This window comes from Hetaerina americana, unplaced genomic scaffold (assembly GCF_022747635.1).
Source record: "Hetaerina americana unplaced genomic scaffold, ioHetAmer1.1.p SCAF_9, whole genome shotgun sequence".
NCBI classification, from domain to species: domain Eukaryota; kingdom Metazoa; phylum Arthropoda; class Insecta; order Odonata; family Calopterygidae; genus Hetaerina; species Hetaerina americana.
In genome coordinates this window covers 22,084,437-22,097,568 of record NW_027287538.1, presented here as the reverse complement: position 1 = coordinate 22,097,568, position 13,132 = coordinate 22,084,437, and the positions used below count along the sequence as shown (strand labels likewise).

The following is a 13,132-nucleotide window of genomic DNA, read 5'->3' as shown; positions in this document are numbered from 1 at the left end:
TGAGGTTTACCAGGAAACACTAGTACCAAGAAAATTAAACAGTTCGAGTACCGCTGCGCGTTTCCGGGAAAAACGCCCGGATTCTAACAAGCCCCACCTTTCGATAGCAGGCTATTAAAGGGAAAATAAACAAAGGGCTTTTATATGTAGGATGAACCCATATTTCTGACCCGCCGAGGACCATGAATTATTCAATTGTTCGAAGCTAACTAGAGATCAATTTTTTGATTTCTGCCGACATATTAGCGATAATGAATGCAATCGAAGGCAACAATTAAACAGTAAATAACGCACAGGAATGAACAATAATGACAGTCGACACAACAAAACGGCTTAAAGGTACAAATTAATCGTTGTCTCAAAACCAGGAAGTTATAAGGATGAAGAGGTAACGTGAAGCGGGTCTTCGAGTCCGACATCTGGTGGGTCTGTGGTCGGGAAAAATTCGAGTTCCCTGTAGTATGGACAGGGATTCTGTAAAAGAATGGGACAGTTTTTTAATAGAAGTTAGAAGAACAAATCATTCAGTCTAGGCATGGACGGGAAGGAATGGGAGAAAGAAACGGGAGAAATGTGTCCTCAAGAGGAAGAAAATGGGAGATGTGATCGCGCATCTTGCTTTCATTCCCGTGCACCTTTACAATGAACGTTCTTTCGCAGAAGTCTTTGGAATGTTTTAAGAGAACTAGGTCTTTGTCGGAAGAGTGGAGAAACGAAGAGGGGACATAGCAATAGCGATAACGTGGGCTTTCAAAATGAGAGAACAACTCTTAGAAACCAAAAATTTTCATCATGGACACCAACTACGCCTACAGCTCAGAGGGAACCAGTTCGCCGAGTAAAGACTGCGGGTTCGAAATCCACCCGGCGAAATAGATGAAGTGCAACACGGCAAACGATATTCTTCGGGTGAATGGACGGTTAGAGGCGACCTCAGTCGAGGGTAATCTTATGCACCACTGACTGCCATGGTTCTCGGATCGCCATCATAAAGCGACAGTCAGCTAATGTATCAGTAATGTGAACTCAATTTTGTGTCGTGAAACTGAATCTATGCTAGTTTTTGCTGAGATTCCCAGTGGAATCATTCGGCTTAGAGCCCGACGATACCCCTCGGCCAGTAGCCGAACACCATTGCCACTGTCGTCCCACCCTCGCCGCAATTCGGAAAAAAAACTTGCCAGACCCGAGACACTTCGACCACCAACTTCGTCTTCTTTTCGAAGGAATTCCCATTCTCTAAAACGTCCCACAGCCTCAATGACCAGCGCGACCGTCGCACGAACGAAAACTTAAAATTTATAACACGAGAGACAACTCAGTCGAGCGACGCAGTTCGAAGTAGAGGAAAACGTTTAAAGAAAGCTTCATATCGGTCACTTGAGATCTCCGTTAAGTGGGTCCCGGCTTGCTGCGGGAAGGTCCCAATGGGGGGAGGGGAGAAATGGTGTGGCTCATTCCAGTAAGTGAAAAGGGACGGTGCTTTTAAGCGAGAAAGTAACTGCACCCCTCTTCCCACCCTCCCCCCCTTAGATTTTGTTTCTGTGAGGTATCCAGCCCACCCCTTCAGCGTCTACCAGTCCCCTGGTCGGCAAGAAATGTCTTGGACAGAGGTGGCAAAAGAAAAACTAAAAGAATTCATGGAAGGAGAGAGACTTCAACGAAGGTTAAAAAGCTGCGCCCAAACTGATTAGGCAATAAGGTGCATGCTTTCCGGTGCCCCAGTAGTACTGCCAGCTTTGTAGTAGCTAAGAATAAGGAATTGACGGATGATGTACGAAATGGATTTTGACAATTGACATCGCTTTTGCGAAACTCTTGTGTACAAATGCAAAAATCACGTCATGTTATTGCTAAATTCTGAGCTCCCTTCGCAATTCATTTGGTACTTTTTTTTATTTTTTCTTTTAATCTCGTTAGCTTAGTCGATTTTTGGTAATATTTTCGGATTTATTTTTTTTCATCGGACTGAATTTACTCTTCATTGGTTATGTGCTCATTAAATTCGCTTTAATATTAATAAATGCTAACACTATCCAAACAAAACATCATGCTTGAAAATTATTTTCCGTAATGTTTAGATGCCAAAATAGGACTTAACAAGCACACAAATGAGGCAGGGATACAATCATAGTAATATCCCGGGAAAATATGTGCGAATAGGAGTAACCAGAAGAACTTACGAAAATACGATGTACTTCGTCATGAAATGAAGCACCAAACCAAGAATAATGTACCCACCTCTACATTTCAAATAATTGCATTCACAAGAATTAAAACTACGAGTACATTCATGCGAAAGTCGCCGCCAAATTTCTCCTGCATGAGAAAAGCTTCACCTTTTCCCACCTAGCGCTAGTGAAGGTCTCCGTTTTTTCAGAGCACCCTTGGTAATAATAAGTTTACTCTCTCAAAGCAAAAACCAATATTATTGTTACTTATATACGAGGCCTAATCAAAAAGTATCGCGGATTTTGAATTTCCACGGGTTACTTACATTTGATTTTTTGTGGCGTTATGTTGGTTCTTATGTCTCTCACTTATGCCGAAAAGTTCGGCCATTTTGATTGTTCAGTTAATTGTTGACAGTTGTTTTGCTTGGACGTGTTTTGCCTGCTCTTCGATTTTTGCCTGTTCCAGAAAATTGATCAAAGAATCTGTATCAAATTTTGTGTGAAAAACAAAATTAGGTGCGCGGACGCATTCCGAATGCTGACTGTGGTATATGGAGAAGCTACCTTGGACCGAAGCAACATTTATCGGCGGTACAAAATGTTCTCAGAGGGCCGAGAAGATGTGAAGGACGAAGAGCGTGCTGGACGCCCGAGCACCGGCGGCCGGTACGGCGTCACGGGTCGCCGCGAAATTCGTACCAAAATTGCTTAATTTCGACCAAAAAAAGCGAAGCATTAACATTGCAATGACTCTATCCGCGACGACACAAATTTGCTCCAGAGGGTCATAACTGGTGACGAATCATGGGTTTAAGGTTATGACGTGGAAACTAAAACTCAACCATCCCAATGGAAGCTGCAGCACGAGCCAAAGACCGAAAAAAGCGCGCCAAGTTCGGTCTAATGTGAAAGTTTTGCTTACAGTTTTCTTCGATTTCAGGGATCATGAGTTCTTGCCACAGGGTAGAAAGGTAAATAAGGAATATTACCTGCAGGTTATGCAGGTAATATTAAAATTTTCACATATAAATCGCGTTGCAGCAAAACTAAACGCACCTGACAGCAGTTAAATGTGGAATAAATCACAAATACGACAGCTGATTAACATCACAAATGGAGGAAGATCGAAATGATTACAGAAACTCGGCTCATTTACTTGCATGCGTCCATGGAAACACTGTAAACAATTACTATTTATGCTCCCTTTCACAAAGAATTAGGTTTTTCCTTTCTCTCTCGATGTGAGTAATGGCCTATTGTCTACATGTAATGCTCAACTTATTAATTTCGCAAAGCGGATGCCCTAAAAAATAACAATATTCTCCCTTTTTCATATTTCAAAGAATAAGGATGGTTTTCGAGTTGCAGTTAGCCTTCGATATACATCCAAAGTACCACCAAAAGGTCCAGTTTAAATAGACCTTGGTTTCCATTCGCTCGAACGCATATAATTGGTTATCATTAGTTAATGAATGCCATGTTCCTGAGGCTCAAGTACTGAAAACATTCGATTGTTACAATCAGGCAAAAAAAACGTACACGTATATTCCGAAATTAAAGCGGTAACGAAAGTCTCCGTCGGGCATTTAATTATTACTAATAATTGCTCGTTTTCTTTTAGGTAGATTATTGAGTTGACGTAAAGACGACCACCATCTTGACCAAATGATCTTCATTGTGCATACAACGCTCAAATTAGGAAATTAGTAGAGATAAATCTTTATCGATAAAATATATATAATCAAAATAAAACGATATAACTTTATCCAAACATTACAGGGCAGCCAAAATTCACAGAAAAAATTCTATAAATTTACGGGTAATCAAAAAGTTTGATTTCATAGACCAACATACCCACGGATTACAGCCTTGGACATTCATAGCAGTCATGAAGTTTCAAACTTTGAGAAAAAATTTGTTTCGCGCGTTCTTATACCTTCTCGTTTTTTTCGTTGAAGTTGAGTACCAGCGCACAGATTGAATTAAGCAAATTTACACTTTGCAATGGGCATAAAACATCCCCGACAAACTTCTGCCTTTTATTGTGATTACGAAATAAAACTAAAAGCTAATCGAAATCGGAAATTGTCTGTCCTAAGTTAATGGGAACAAGAAAGCAAACTGATTTTAATTGGACGGCTTCCTATGAGGGGAGTCCTTCATTAAACCATCTGTCCCTGGGAAAAACAATGGCAATTCCATTGAACGTTTAGTTTCCGTAATTTGTTTTTCATTATACGAAAATATAAACGGCCGCAACCCTCACCGATAGATATCAATTTCCTGGGCAGAAATGAAAACGCACTTCCTTTCGTTTTGACTGCTGAAGGGCGTTCGGGATATTTTCGCAACTCCCTTTATTTGTGGGTGTTATCCCTCCCTCTCCTGCTTCCCGAAAGTGTCTTACCCAAGATTTCTCCAGCACCTTGCCTTTGTTTTTGAATTTCTGGTCGGATAAGATACAACGAAATAAATAAGTACCATCATCTTCCTGCCAATATTTTACGATTTGTCACGACGGAGAAAATGAAATGAGGGACCAGATGGACAGAATTTCATATAAAAGATAATAATACATGCCTCTCTAATGTGCCCAAATAGAACTCATCAACACAATACCCCGCAAGGGTGGATGGCGGGGTAGGTGTTACGGCAACAATCTGAGAAGGTGAAGGATTTGTGACACATTCCACATGTGTTAGCTCTCGCCTTCGCGGGGGAATTAAAGGAATCAGTTTTCATGCCCGCACTTAAGGGGAAAAATCTATAGTATAGACTGAATTAGTTCACTAACTAATATATTGTACACTATGGAAAATATTATTTAGATGGTCAGCCGTAAAAGATAGGTTTTTAATGGGCACAAACTGAACACCGATACATATACCAATTAAACATAAGTGTCTAAAAATACTAAATCTTTTATTTTTAAATAATCAAGACCCCACTTTAGTCTGATGGGTGAAACCCAGGCCGACAAAAAGTACCCTAAAAAGTAATTTTATAAGTATGTACAGCATCAAGATAAACGGATAAAGGGGTGAATGATATTACTAACAGGTGAGTCGACATCAAAAGGCTAGGCGTGAGAAAACTGCAAGGAATCGCAATTACAGAAATAATTTGCAAATACCTTCCAATTTTTTCACGATGAGTCTTTTGATGTTGGCAATCTTATGCTGCACCTGGAAAACCTGAAATGTGTACCGCGGTAAATGTGTATCAGCGGTAAGTGAAATAGATTTCCCGAGGTAATAGGTCAAACATGGGTTCTTCTCCCTCCATTTCTATTTCACTACACGGTTCCTTGAGATTTCTTTCGCAGACAAATGGATAACAGACCAATTTACACAATATAACGCCAGCCACCGGAAGGAGAAGGGGTGTTGTAGTGACACCAGTCATGGAATCTGGGACATATATTTTAATATTTTAGTTTTTCCCGTATTTTTTTGTGAAAATTTGGTGGGCGAATTGTCTTTTTGGCAGTTTAATTATCTCTCATGTTGTCACCTTAGTCTTTAATAATAAACAGAAAACATTACTCGCTCCCAAAGACCCTGGCATGTTTTCGTTTTTGGTACATGAGAGACGGCAGCTGCTAAGTTTGGAGACTGTATGCATCCGGAAAACTCATGAGAGGATATCCAAACAACGTTAGTCAGAATAATAATCCCTTATTAGAGTTGTTGGATCCGAGTTTTCATATATTTTCCAATTATTTAAGGAAGGTCCAACGTGATTATTACTATTAGTAGTCCATCAATGCAGTGTTTTGACGGACTCAAGGATTTTAAGATACGCAAAGTTACACTTACGTATATAAGCTCCGCCTAACACCACCCTAAATACTCTATAGCCACACTTGAACATTTTTTTAAATCCACGTATCTATTACCTCCCTCATTTTCGTCCAATATTCCTAATATTTTTCTCCTTATACCTCGCCTGTCCAACATTCCGTCCTCTACATCAAGTATACTTCAATATTACACCGCCAATCAAAACTCCAAAAATCCACTTTTCCTGCGTTATTCGAATATCTCCCAAAAACCTTTGCTTTTGCTATGCCAGTCCAAGAACTTACTCACTTCTTTTCTTGTTTTACTCTTTCTATTTATTCCATACTTAAACACTCCCTCATGTCAATCAACACAGCTTTAATCTTAAGTCTTATTTAATTTGCGCTCGCCCTCCTGTCAAAACGACTAATTTTCGAAGTTTTAGAAAGAGTCAACACAACAAAAGTTTTCACTCATATTTTATTAACACCTTTACTGATCATTTATTTCCTCATGTTTTCAAATTTTTCGTTCTTCATCGCAATTATTCCCGTAATATCGTTACTTATTCAGCCTATTTTTGTCTAAAACACATCCTGGATATGTGACCTTTAAAAAAAATGTGATGGTATTTTTAACTCTCAGGAATTTTTGGAGCTGATAAAATTTTGCCATGGGTAACTTCTGACGTTCGAATGGTGAGACATGAAGCTCGATAAAAATCTAGGGCCGACAGAAAGTTAGATAGGGGTTTGTTGGGAGCTTCTGGAGGTCTGTTAGGTAAACGTTAAATGCGAACAGACAAAAACATACATTAGTTTTGGCATTTTGTTTGCAACACCTCTGACAATTTTAAGAAAACAATCACTTGGGTCAATCATGCACCCAGTGAACCTTATGCTTGCAACATCTTATGCTTGAAAATTGTCTACACTTTACCAACAAATAACTATCATTTTAGAAGTCATAGAGTTTTTATGATATTCATACGCCTTATCTCGAAAGAAATTATAACAAATTTCATCGCACAACATGATTTTTGACGAGCCTACTGTCATGCCGACCTATCATTTAGGAGCGGAGATTTTCACTTTAATTTTTCGCGTCTTTCAGTCGGGCCATGTCCGAACAACCGAACCCCGAAGACCGTACAGGAGGAGAAGGGGGAGGGTTGGAAAAGCAACTCAAGGATTGCTGAGTTTTTACTGCAAGGCCCACCGTAAAACTTTTCCGCCGCCTTCCACACCGGCTATAATAGCACTCCTTTCTTTCCTTCGCTCTCCCTCTTGCTATGTCCTGCGAGTGTGCTTCGAAGGTCAGAGAGGCGGGTTTGAGAGGAGGGAGCGACGGGGTGGAGTGAGGGAAGAGGGGAGATTGAGAGAGAGAGAGACTGCCTGGAAGACGGCGTGTGTATAATGATCCTTCACCACGGCGACTTTGGGAGGAGGTCTCGGGAGAGGCTAATGGCACCGCCCGGCATTCCGCGCGCTCGCTCCCTCGCCGTACTACCACCACCAATGGGAGAGGGATTCTGAAGGCAGGAGGAGGCTTACCCCAACTGAGTCCGGTTCGACCAAAGACTGTGCCCTCCTTAGAATTGTACAAGAACCGCTGGAAGGCCTTCCACTTGCTAATGTCCTCCGGCTTGCGAAAGAAACCTGGGGGAAGCTCTTCGGCGCTATTCTCCATCTTCTTGCCGGTGTGCATGTGAAGACCCTTGGAGAATCGAAAATCTTCCACGTAAATGGAACACACGAGTTCACGTGCGGGCAAAAAACAATACCCGTGAGTTCTCTTACGTTTGGACGCGAATATTTATTTGTGTACGAATGCCGTCGTTTCAGTCCGCGAGGGCAGCACGCACTGGAAATCCCTTTTTTTTCCTGTTTGACAGCCGGGTTGGCGAACACGATTAAAACGTTTACACACGCACGCACTCACTCACGAGTGGCTTGGCTGGCTGGCTGTCTGACCGCTCCTCGTGGCGCGCAGGTGGCGGCCGTCTGGGAGGTGGAAGTAAAAAAAGCTCCGAAATAGCAAGGAGTAAGTTTGAAAGTTGAAATTAATTACACACACAGAAACACACACTCTCTTTATGTCGAAAACTTCGCTGACAGGAGGGAAATCTTGCTGTACCGCAAGCAAGATCACTCACAAACTTAAAAACTACCCCCGAGCACACGACGAGCGACAGAAACAACGGCGGTTTATACTCTTTTAAAATTGAAACAAAGCCAACTTTTCCGGGCGAGATCAGCGGACTGGTTGGGGTAGGCAGGCAGACAGGTGGGCACGTAATACTATATTCCTCGGCGTGCTTTCCTGCTTCGCCAACCACCTCGTCCGTCGGAAACACACGCGAATGTCTAAGGCGGGCAGATTGTCAAAACACCCGTGGCGGACTTCCACGAGCTTCGGGCAAGGAGTCGAAGCCGAGGAAGGTGGTTTCGAAGCGCACTCCAACGAAGCGCAGAAAAGGTTTGACTTCCCGCGAGACGACGTTAAAAAGAAGTAACTCCTCTGGTCGCTAGCACCCGAGAAGCGTCTCCGAGAAGGGAGGGTGGGAGGAGGCGGCAGCTTGGAGAGGGGAGGGTTGTGGGTAAGAGCGTGGGGAGAGGAAGAAGGTGGATGAAGGGGTGGAGAGAGACAGGGGATGAGGAGTTGTTGTTGGGGGGACAGACGGAAAGGGGTGACGCCTGAGGGTGTGGGGAAGGGGAGAAAGGTGTCGAGGGTGGGGGGTATGTGTGTGTGTGTGAGAGAGAGAAAAGGAAGAATGAAGCGGTCTTGCTCGGTCAGACCATCGACTATGAGAGGAAAACGCGGCCGAAACGAAGTGTGCTGAAACGTCGCGAGAATGTCCTGATTACTTTTCGACGCGCGGAGATTTGCATGAACATGGATATCCCTCCCTATCAGGTATTACTATTGCACTGAAGACCCTTCGCAAGAGAGACGCGGTTTGAGCACGTCCCGACTCTCCGGACGGAGTGACTTGAATGCTTCGGAACGGCTGAAAGAGAGGAATTGGAAAGAGCACAGCGGTGAAGCATAGAGAGAGAGAGAGACAGAGAGAGAGAGAGTCACTTCGAGGGGAAACGGGAGGGCTTTGGCAAGGAGGGGAGGGTTGGAATGGGGGGTGTGGGAAGAGGGGAAGGGGAGGTTGGGTAGAGGAATAACCGTTCCACGAGGCGCGCGTATACACATGGACACGAAACTGAAGCACAGCGCCCTCTGCCCCCTTCTCTCTTCCCTCCCTCTCTCGCCGGCCGTGCAGACTAGCCGCGCCCGGTGAAAAGAGGGGAGCTCACGCTTGGGGTGTGCTGTAATTATTAAGGACGAATGTTGCACAGGGTGCGGGGGGGGGATGGAACGAGAAAATAGAGTAATAATCACCAATAGCCTTGTAACAACCGCCTATCGATTGCAACCATTGCTGAGTACTTAGGAAATTCGGCGTGATAGGTATGGGATGAAATAAATGTACATAAATCAAAGGTAATGCGGTTTTACAGAATGAGGAAGGCTAAGTTAAACGTTTAAGGAGGAGGGCAAAAAATAGAGCAGGTTGAACAGTTTACGTATCTCGGAATGTTTTGGATCAAGATGGTAAAAGTAATAAGATAAGAATTGCGTTTGGCAAGCAAGCTTTCACAAGGAGGAGGACTTACTGACCGGTACTTTGAGTAAGGTTAAAAAAAAAACAAAATAAAACAGTTTACGGCGTCACTTGGAAAATTTTCATGTAGAAATTGAAAATAAACAACTTGGCTTTTCCACGTAAACAAATTTTTCCATGTGGAAAAGCCAAGTTGTTTATTTTCAATTTCAATTGAGTAAGTATGCTAAGAAAAGGTTCGTTAACATTTTATATGGACACTTTTAAAATATGGAGCGTGTTTAAGTACGGCGCGGAAACATGGTCATTGAAGTAGGAAAATAGGCGTAGATTAAAGGCTTTGAAACGTGGGTGTGGAGTAGGTTAAGAGAACAGTAAGGGAAAAAAATGAGGAGGTGCTAGGTATGGTGGGAGAGGAGAGGTGATTGTTGGGAGACATCATAAGGAAGCAGGAGAGATGGAAGCAGAGAGCATTTTGATTTGCGATGGGATGTTGAAGACTGTGATAGTGGGGAGAATGTTTGGAAAACGAGAAAGGGGATGGAATAGGATAGGGATGTTGGACGGGATGAAGAGAAGAAGGACACGGAGATAAAGCCTGGCTTGTTGTAGAGTAGGATGTTGGGTCGCGTTTTGTTGGGAGAAACAAAATATTTATTTGGAAGTTGTGTGCATCCAAAACCTACCCCTCAATCAATTAAACAAACATGTTCCGTGATTGGACTGATATATTTTCTCTCTTTACGTAACCCACCTATCTTGGGATACTTATTCCACCCTTCCCTATAATTGGTGTATCTGATGCAACATTTTCCCATGTACCGCCATCCAAAATCCAGGGTCGGATACAACAGTATCTGGGAGGAGGGGGTATGTGGGTATTTTTGGCTTTCAATCAAATCCAAAATTAGCGCTACTTATTAGGCCCGACAGTGCCTTTCCACACATACTGTTCCCGTGCATAAAATTATACCTGCTACAAGGGTGCGTTGCAGTTCCTAATAAGTTACTGCGGTTGTTTTCCAATTTCACATGGTGTCGAAATTTCCTTGTAGGATACAAAATGCTGAAATTATTTTAGTTCCTACATGAAAAGGTACCCCAGGAAATTTTTCAAATCCGTTACAGGCCTTGACTATCAACCTCAGTTATCAACCCTTCACAATATTCCATTTATCTCTCAATATGCCCTCCATACAAATTTACTGCCCTCTTTGAATATCTACCAGCAACCTTCTCTCGCTCTCACTTCCCTTAAATTGCCCGTTACTTCTTCGTTAGTCGTGAAATAAAAAAAAACGCGCAAAGGAAACCACAAGAGGGCGGAGGAAGGAGGCACGAGCAATTTGCAGGTGGAATGGTACGAATTTTCCGGTTGTCGATATGCACGCTCATTTGATTTATTTTTGGCTGGATCAAAATTTCTCCGGTCAATTGAGAAAACCGGAATCGAACGCGTGAAAATGATGACGCCGGGGAAAAAGCTATGGAAAATACGATGATAAACCGGTCGATAGACACGTATCGAATTAGGGAAATCCCATAATTTTTTATTTTTAAATTTAATATTCCGTCCGAATTAATCGAAGTGATCGCAAATGATACGAAAGACGAATTAATACGCGAACGATAAAAGAAAAACAAAGCCATCGATGGCTGCGTAGGAATTTTTGATTTCTCGAACTACAGATAACTTTTCGACTGAATAGTTTTAAAAAAAATCTTCATTCTAAACAAATGACCTTTAATAAATCAACCATCAGCATTTTTATTCTGTTTCAGAGGATAATTTACAGGGGCTCCCGACAATATTCATCAATACTTACAAACTACTTTGAAAGTCACCGATAGGGTGAGTGGCAGGGGGTAATTGCACACGAAGCATGCAGGATCGATATTAAATGCTATTTAACCCCTCAATGAGATATGTGAAACCCACGCTTGTCTTGGTTTTTGGGCGCCAATTAATTCCCCTGTCACTCCTTCGGTTTTCTAGGGCCCGGAGAAAATCAGAGAGCTTAATTTTTAACATGAGCTGGACATCTCAGTGACATGAACTGGGGTGGAACCGTGAGCTCTCAGGTCGACATCTTAGCTCTCTACCAAATAGGCTGCCGTTTATATTGTCCTACCCTTCTGATCATATTACTTTATCCATCTCCGAGCATGGTAAAACTCTTAATTTTTTAATGAATCGATATCCGTGTGCCCCTCAGCCAATCAGCGATCAGGTTTGACGCAAAATTTGTCTACGTAGGATGAGCCTAAAAGCATGCAAAAGCATTAAATGTCGGAAAGCTATCAATCGAATGTGAACTTTGAAATGTGAAACCTCGTGAATTTAATGTTGATGGAGAGTAAACTATTCTAGTCCTGCTTTATGTTGCTAAGCGAGACCACAAGGAGAGATCGAACGACATTGACTGTACGACAAACAGTTGTAATAACATGTTACGTAGAGATAAACGCCAGCAGTATACAAATGGATAAATGTTAACCCTTGACAAATTAGGAAATAATGAGAATCCCTGCCACACGCCACTGCGGCGACTTGTAGGTTAAGATAGCGACGCAGAAGTGTAAATAAATATGGGAGTCGGCCTGGTTTTTTTCTCTTGCTGTGAATGTCTTTCTTCCGGTTCTACGAGTAATTATCACGGAGCAAATATGTTGACATTATTACGGAGATCAATGTCTTGAAGATGTAAAAATCATACTAAGGTAACATCTTATTAGGATTGATGGTACTACTATTATGAAATCAGGAAGATAAACAGAAGAACGGATGGATTAAACATCATCTCATGGCAAAAAAAAGAGACCAGAACTACTACGTGTATCATAGAGGGGCTCGGGATGATAATATTTTATAACTTCGCAGTCTTGCTCCAAACCGTTTTTGTGAACAACTCTCATTATAAAAACTTTAAAATATGACATTAATTGGAGCAAGAACTAATTCAAACTCAAATGCAGTCTTTTACAGGAATTTCTTTGCAACAGCAATTAATGTCAATATTTTCACATCCATACTAAAAAGACTTTGTACTTTTCCACAGATTTTTATTGTAAGGTACAATGCATTCCACCGATTTGCGGTATCATCAGGTATTTAGTATGAATATTAAATACTTCCACAAAGTGAAGCCTGAAACAATACAATGAATTTTAATATTTGCCTGAAATAAATTACTTTTTCTTATCATCTATCATATTATTTGCTCTTTTATAAATCAAACGGAGGGGAAATAAATACAAACGATAAATTTCTAGGCATGGTATAGGGAAGAGAAGGTGGGGTTACATGGAGAAATACGAAGATGGCAGGATGAGCGGATGCAGAAGATTTATACGGCGAGAGGCATTCGGATGCTGAGGAATATGTGATGTACAAGATACGATATAAAGGATATACACGGTGTATGTATATATATGTGAGAGCATAAGAATGAATTATTGTTACAAGAGTAAGTCAATAAATAAGTCGCAAACGTCAGCAAGATAAACGCAAGAGCTCTTAAGAACATTTCATATGGAACGCTTTGAACATCCACCGGACA

At 41.8% G+C, this 13,132-nt stretch overlaps 1 protein-coding gene across 3 annotated transcripts in view; it reads right to left on the bottom strand.

The window, feature by feature from the left end:
* The window catches only part of LOC139699085 (sodium/potassium-transporting ATPase subunit beta-2-like), a 157,496-nt gene that overhangs the window by 58,891 nt on the left and 85,473 nt on the right, over nt 1-13,132 (bottom strand). Inside the window, exon 1 of one of the 3 annotated variants that reach the window (XM_071598087.1) lies at nt 7,510-8,156. The exons of the other annotated variants lie outside the window; for them this stretch is intronic. Within the exon in view, the coding sequence (XP_071454188.1) occupies nt 7,510-7,663 (154 nt within the window). The 5' untranslated portion in view covers nt 7,664-8,156. Of the gene's footprint in view, nt 1-7,509; nt 8,157-13,132 lie in introns of those variants that run through there. 3 annotated transcript variants of the gene reach the window in all.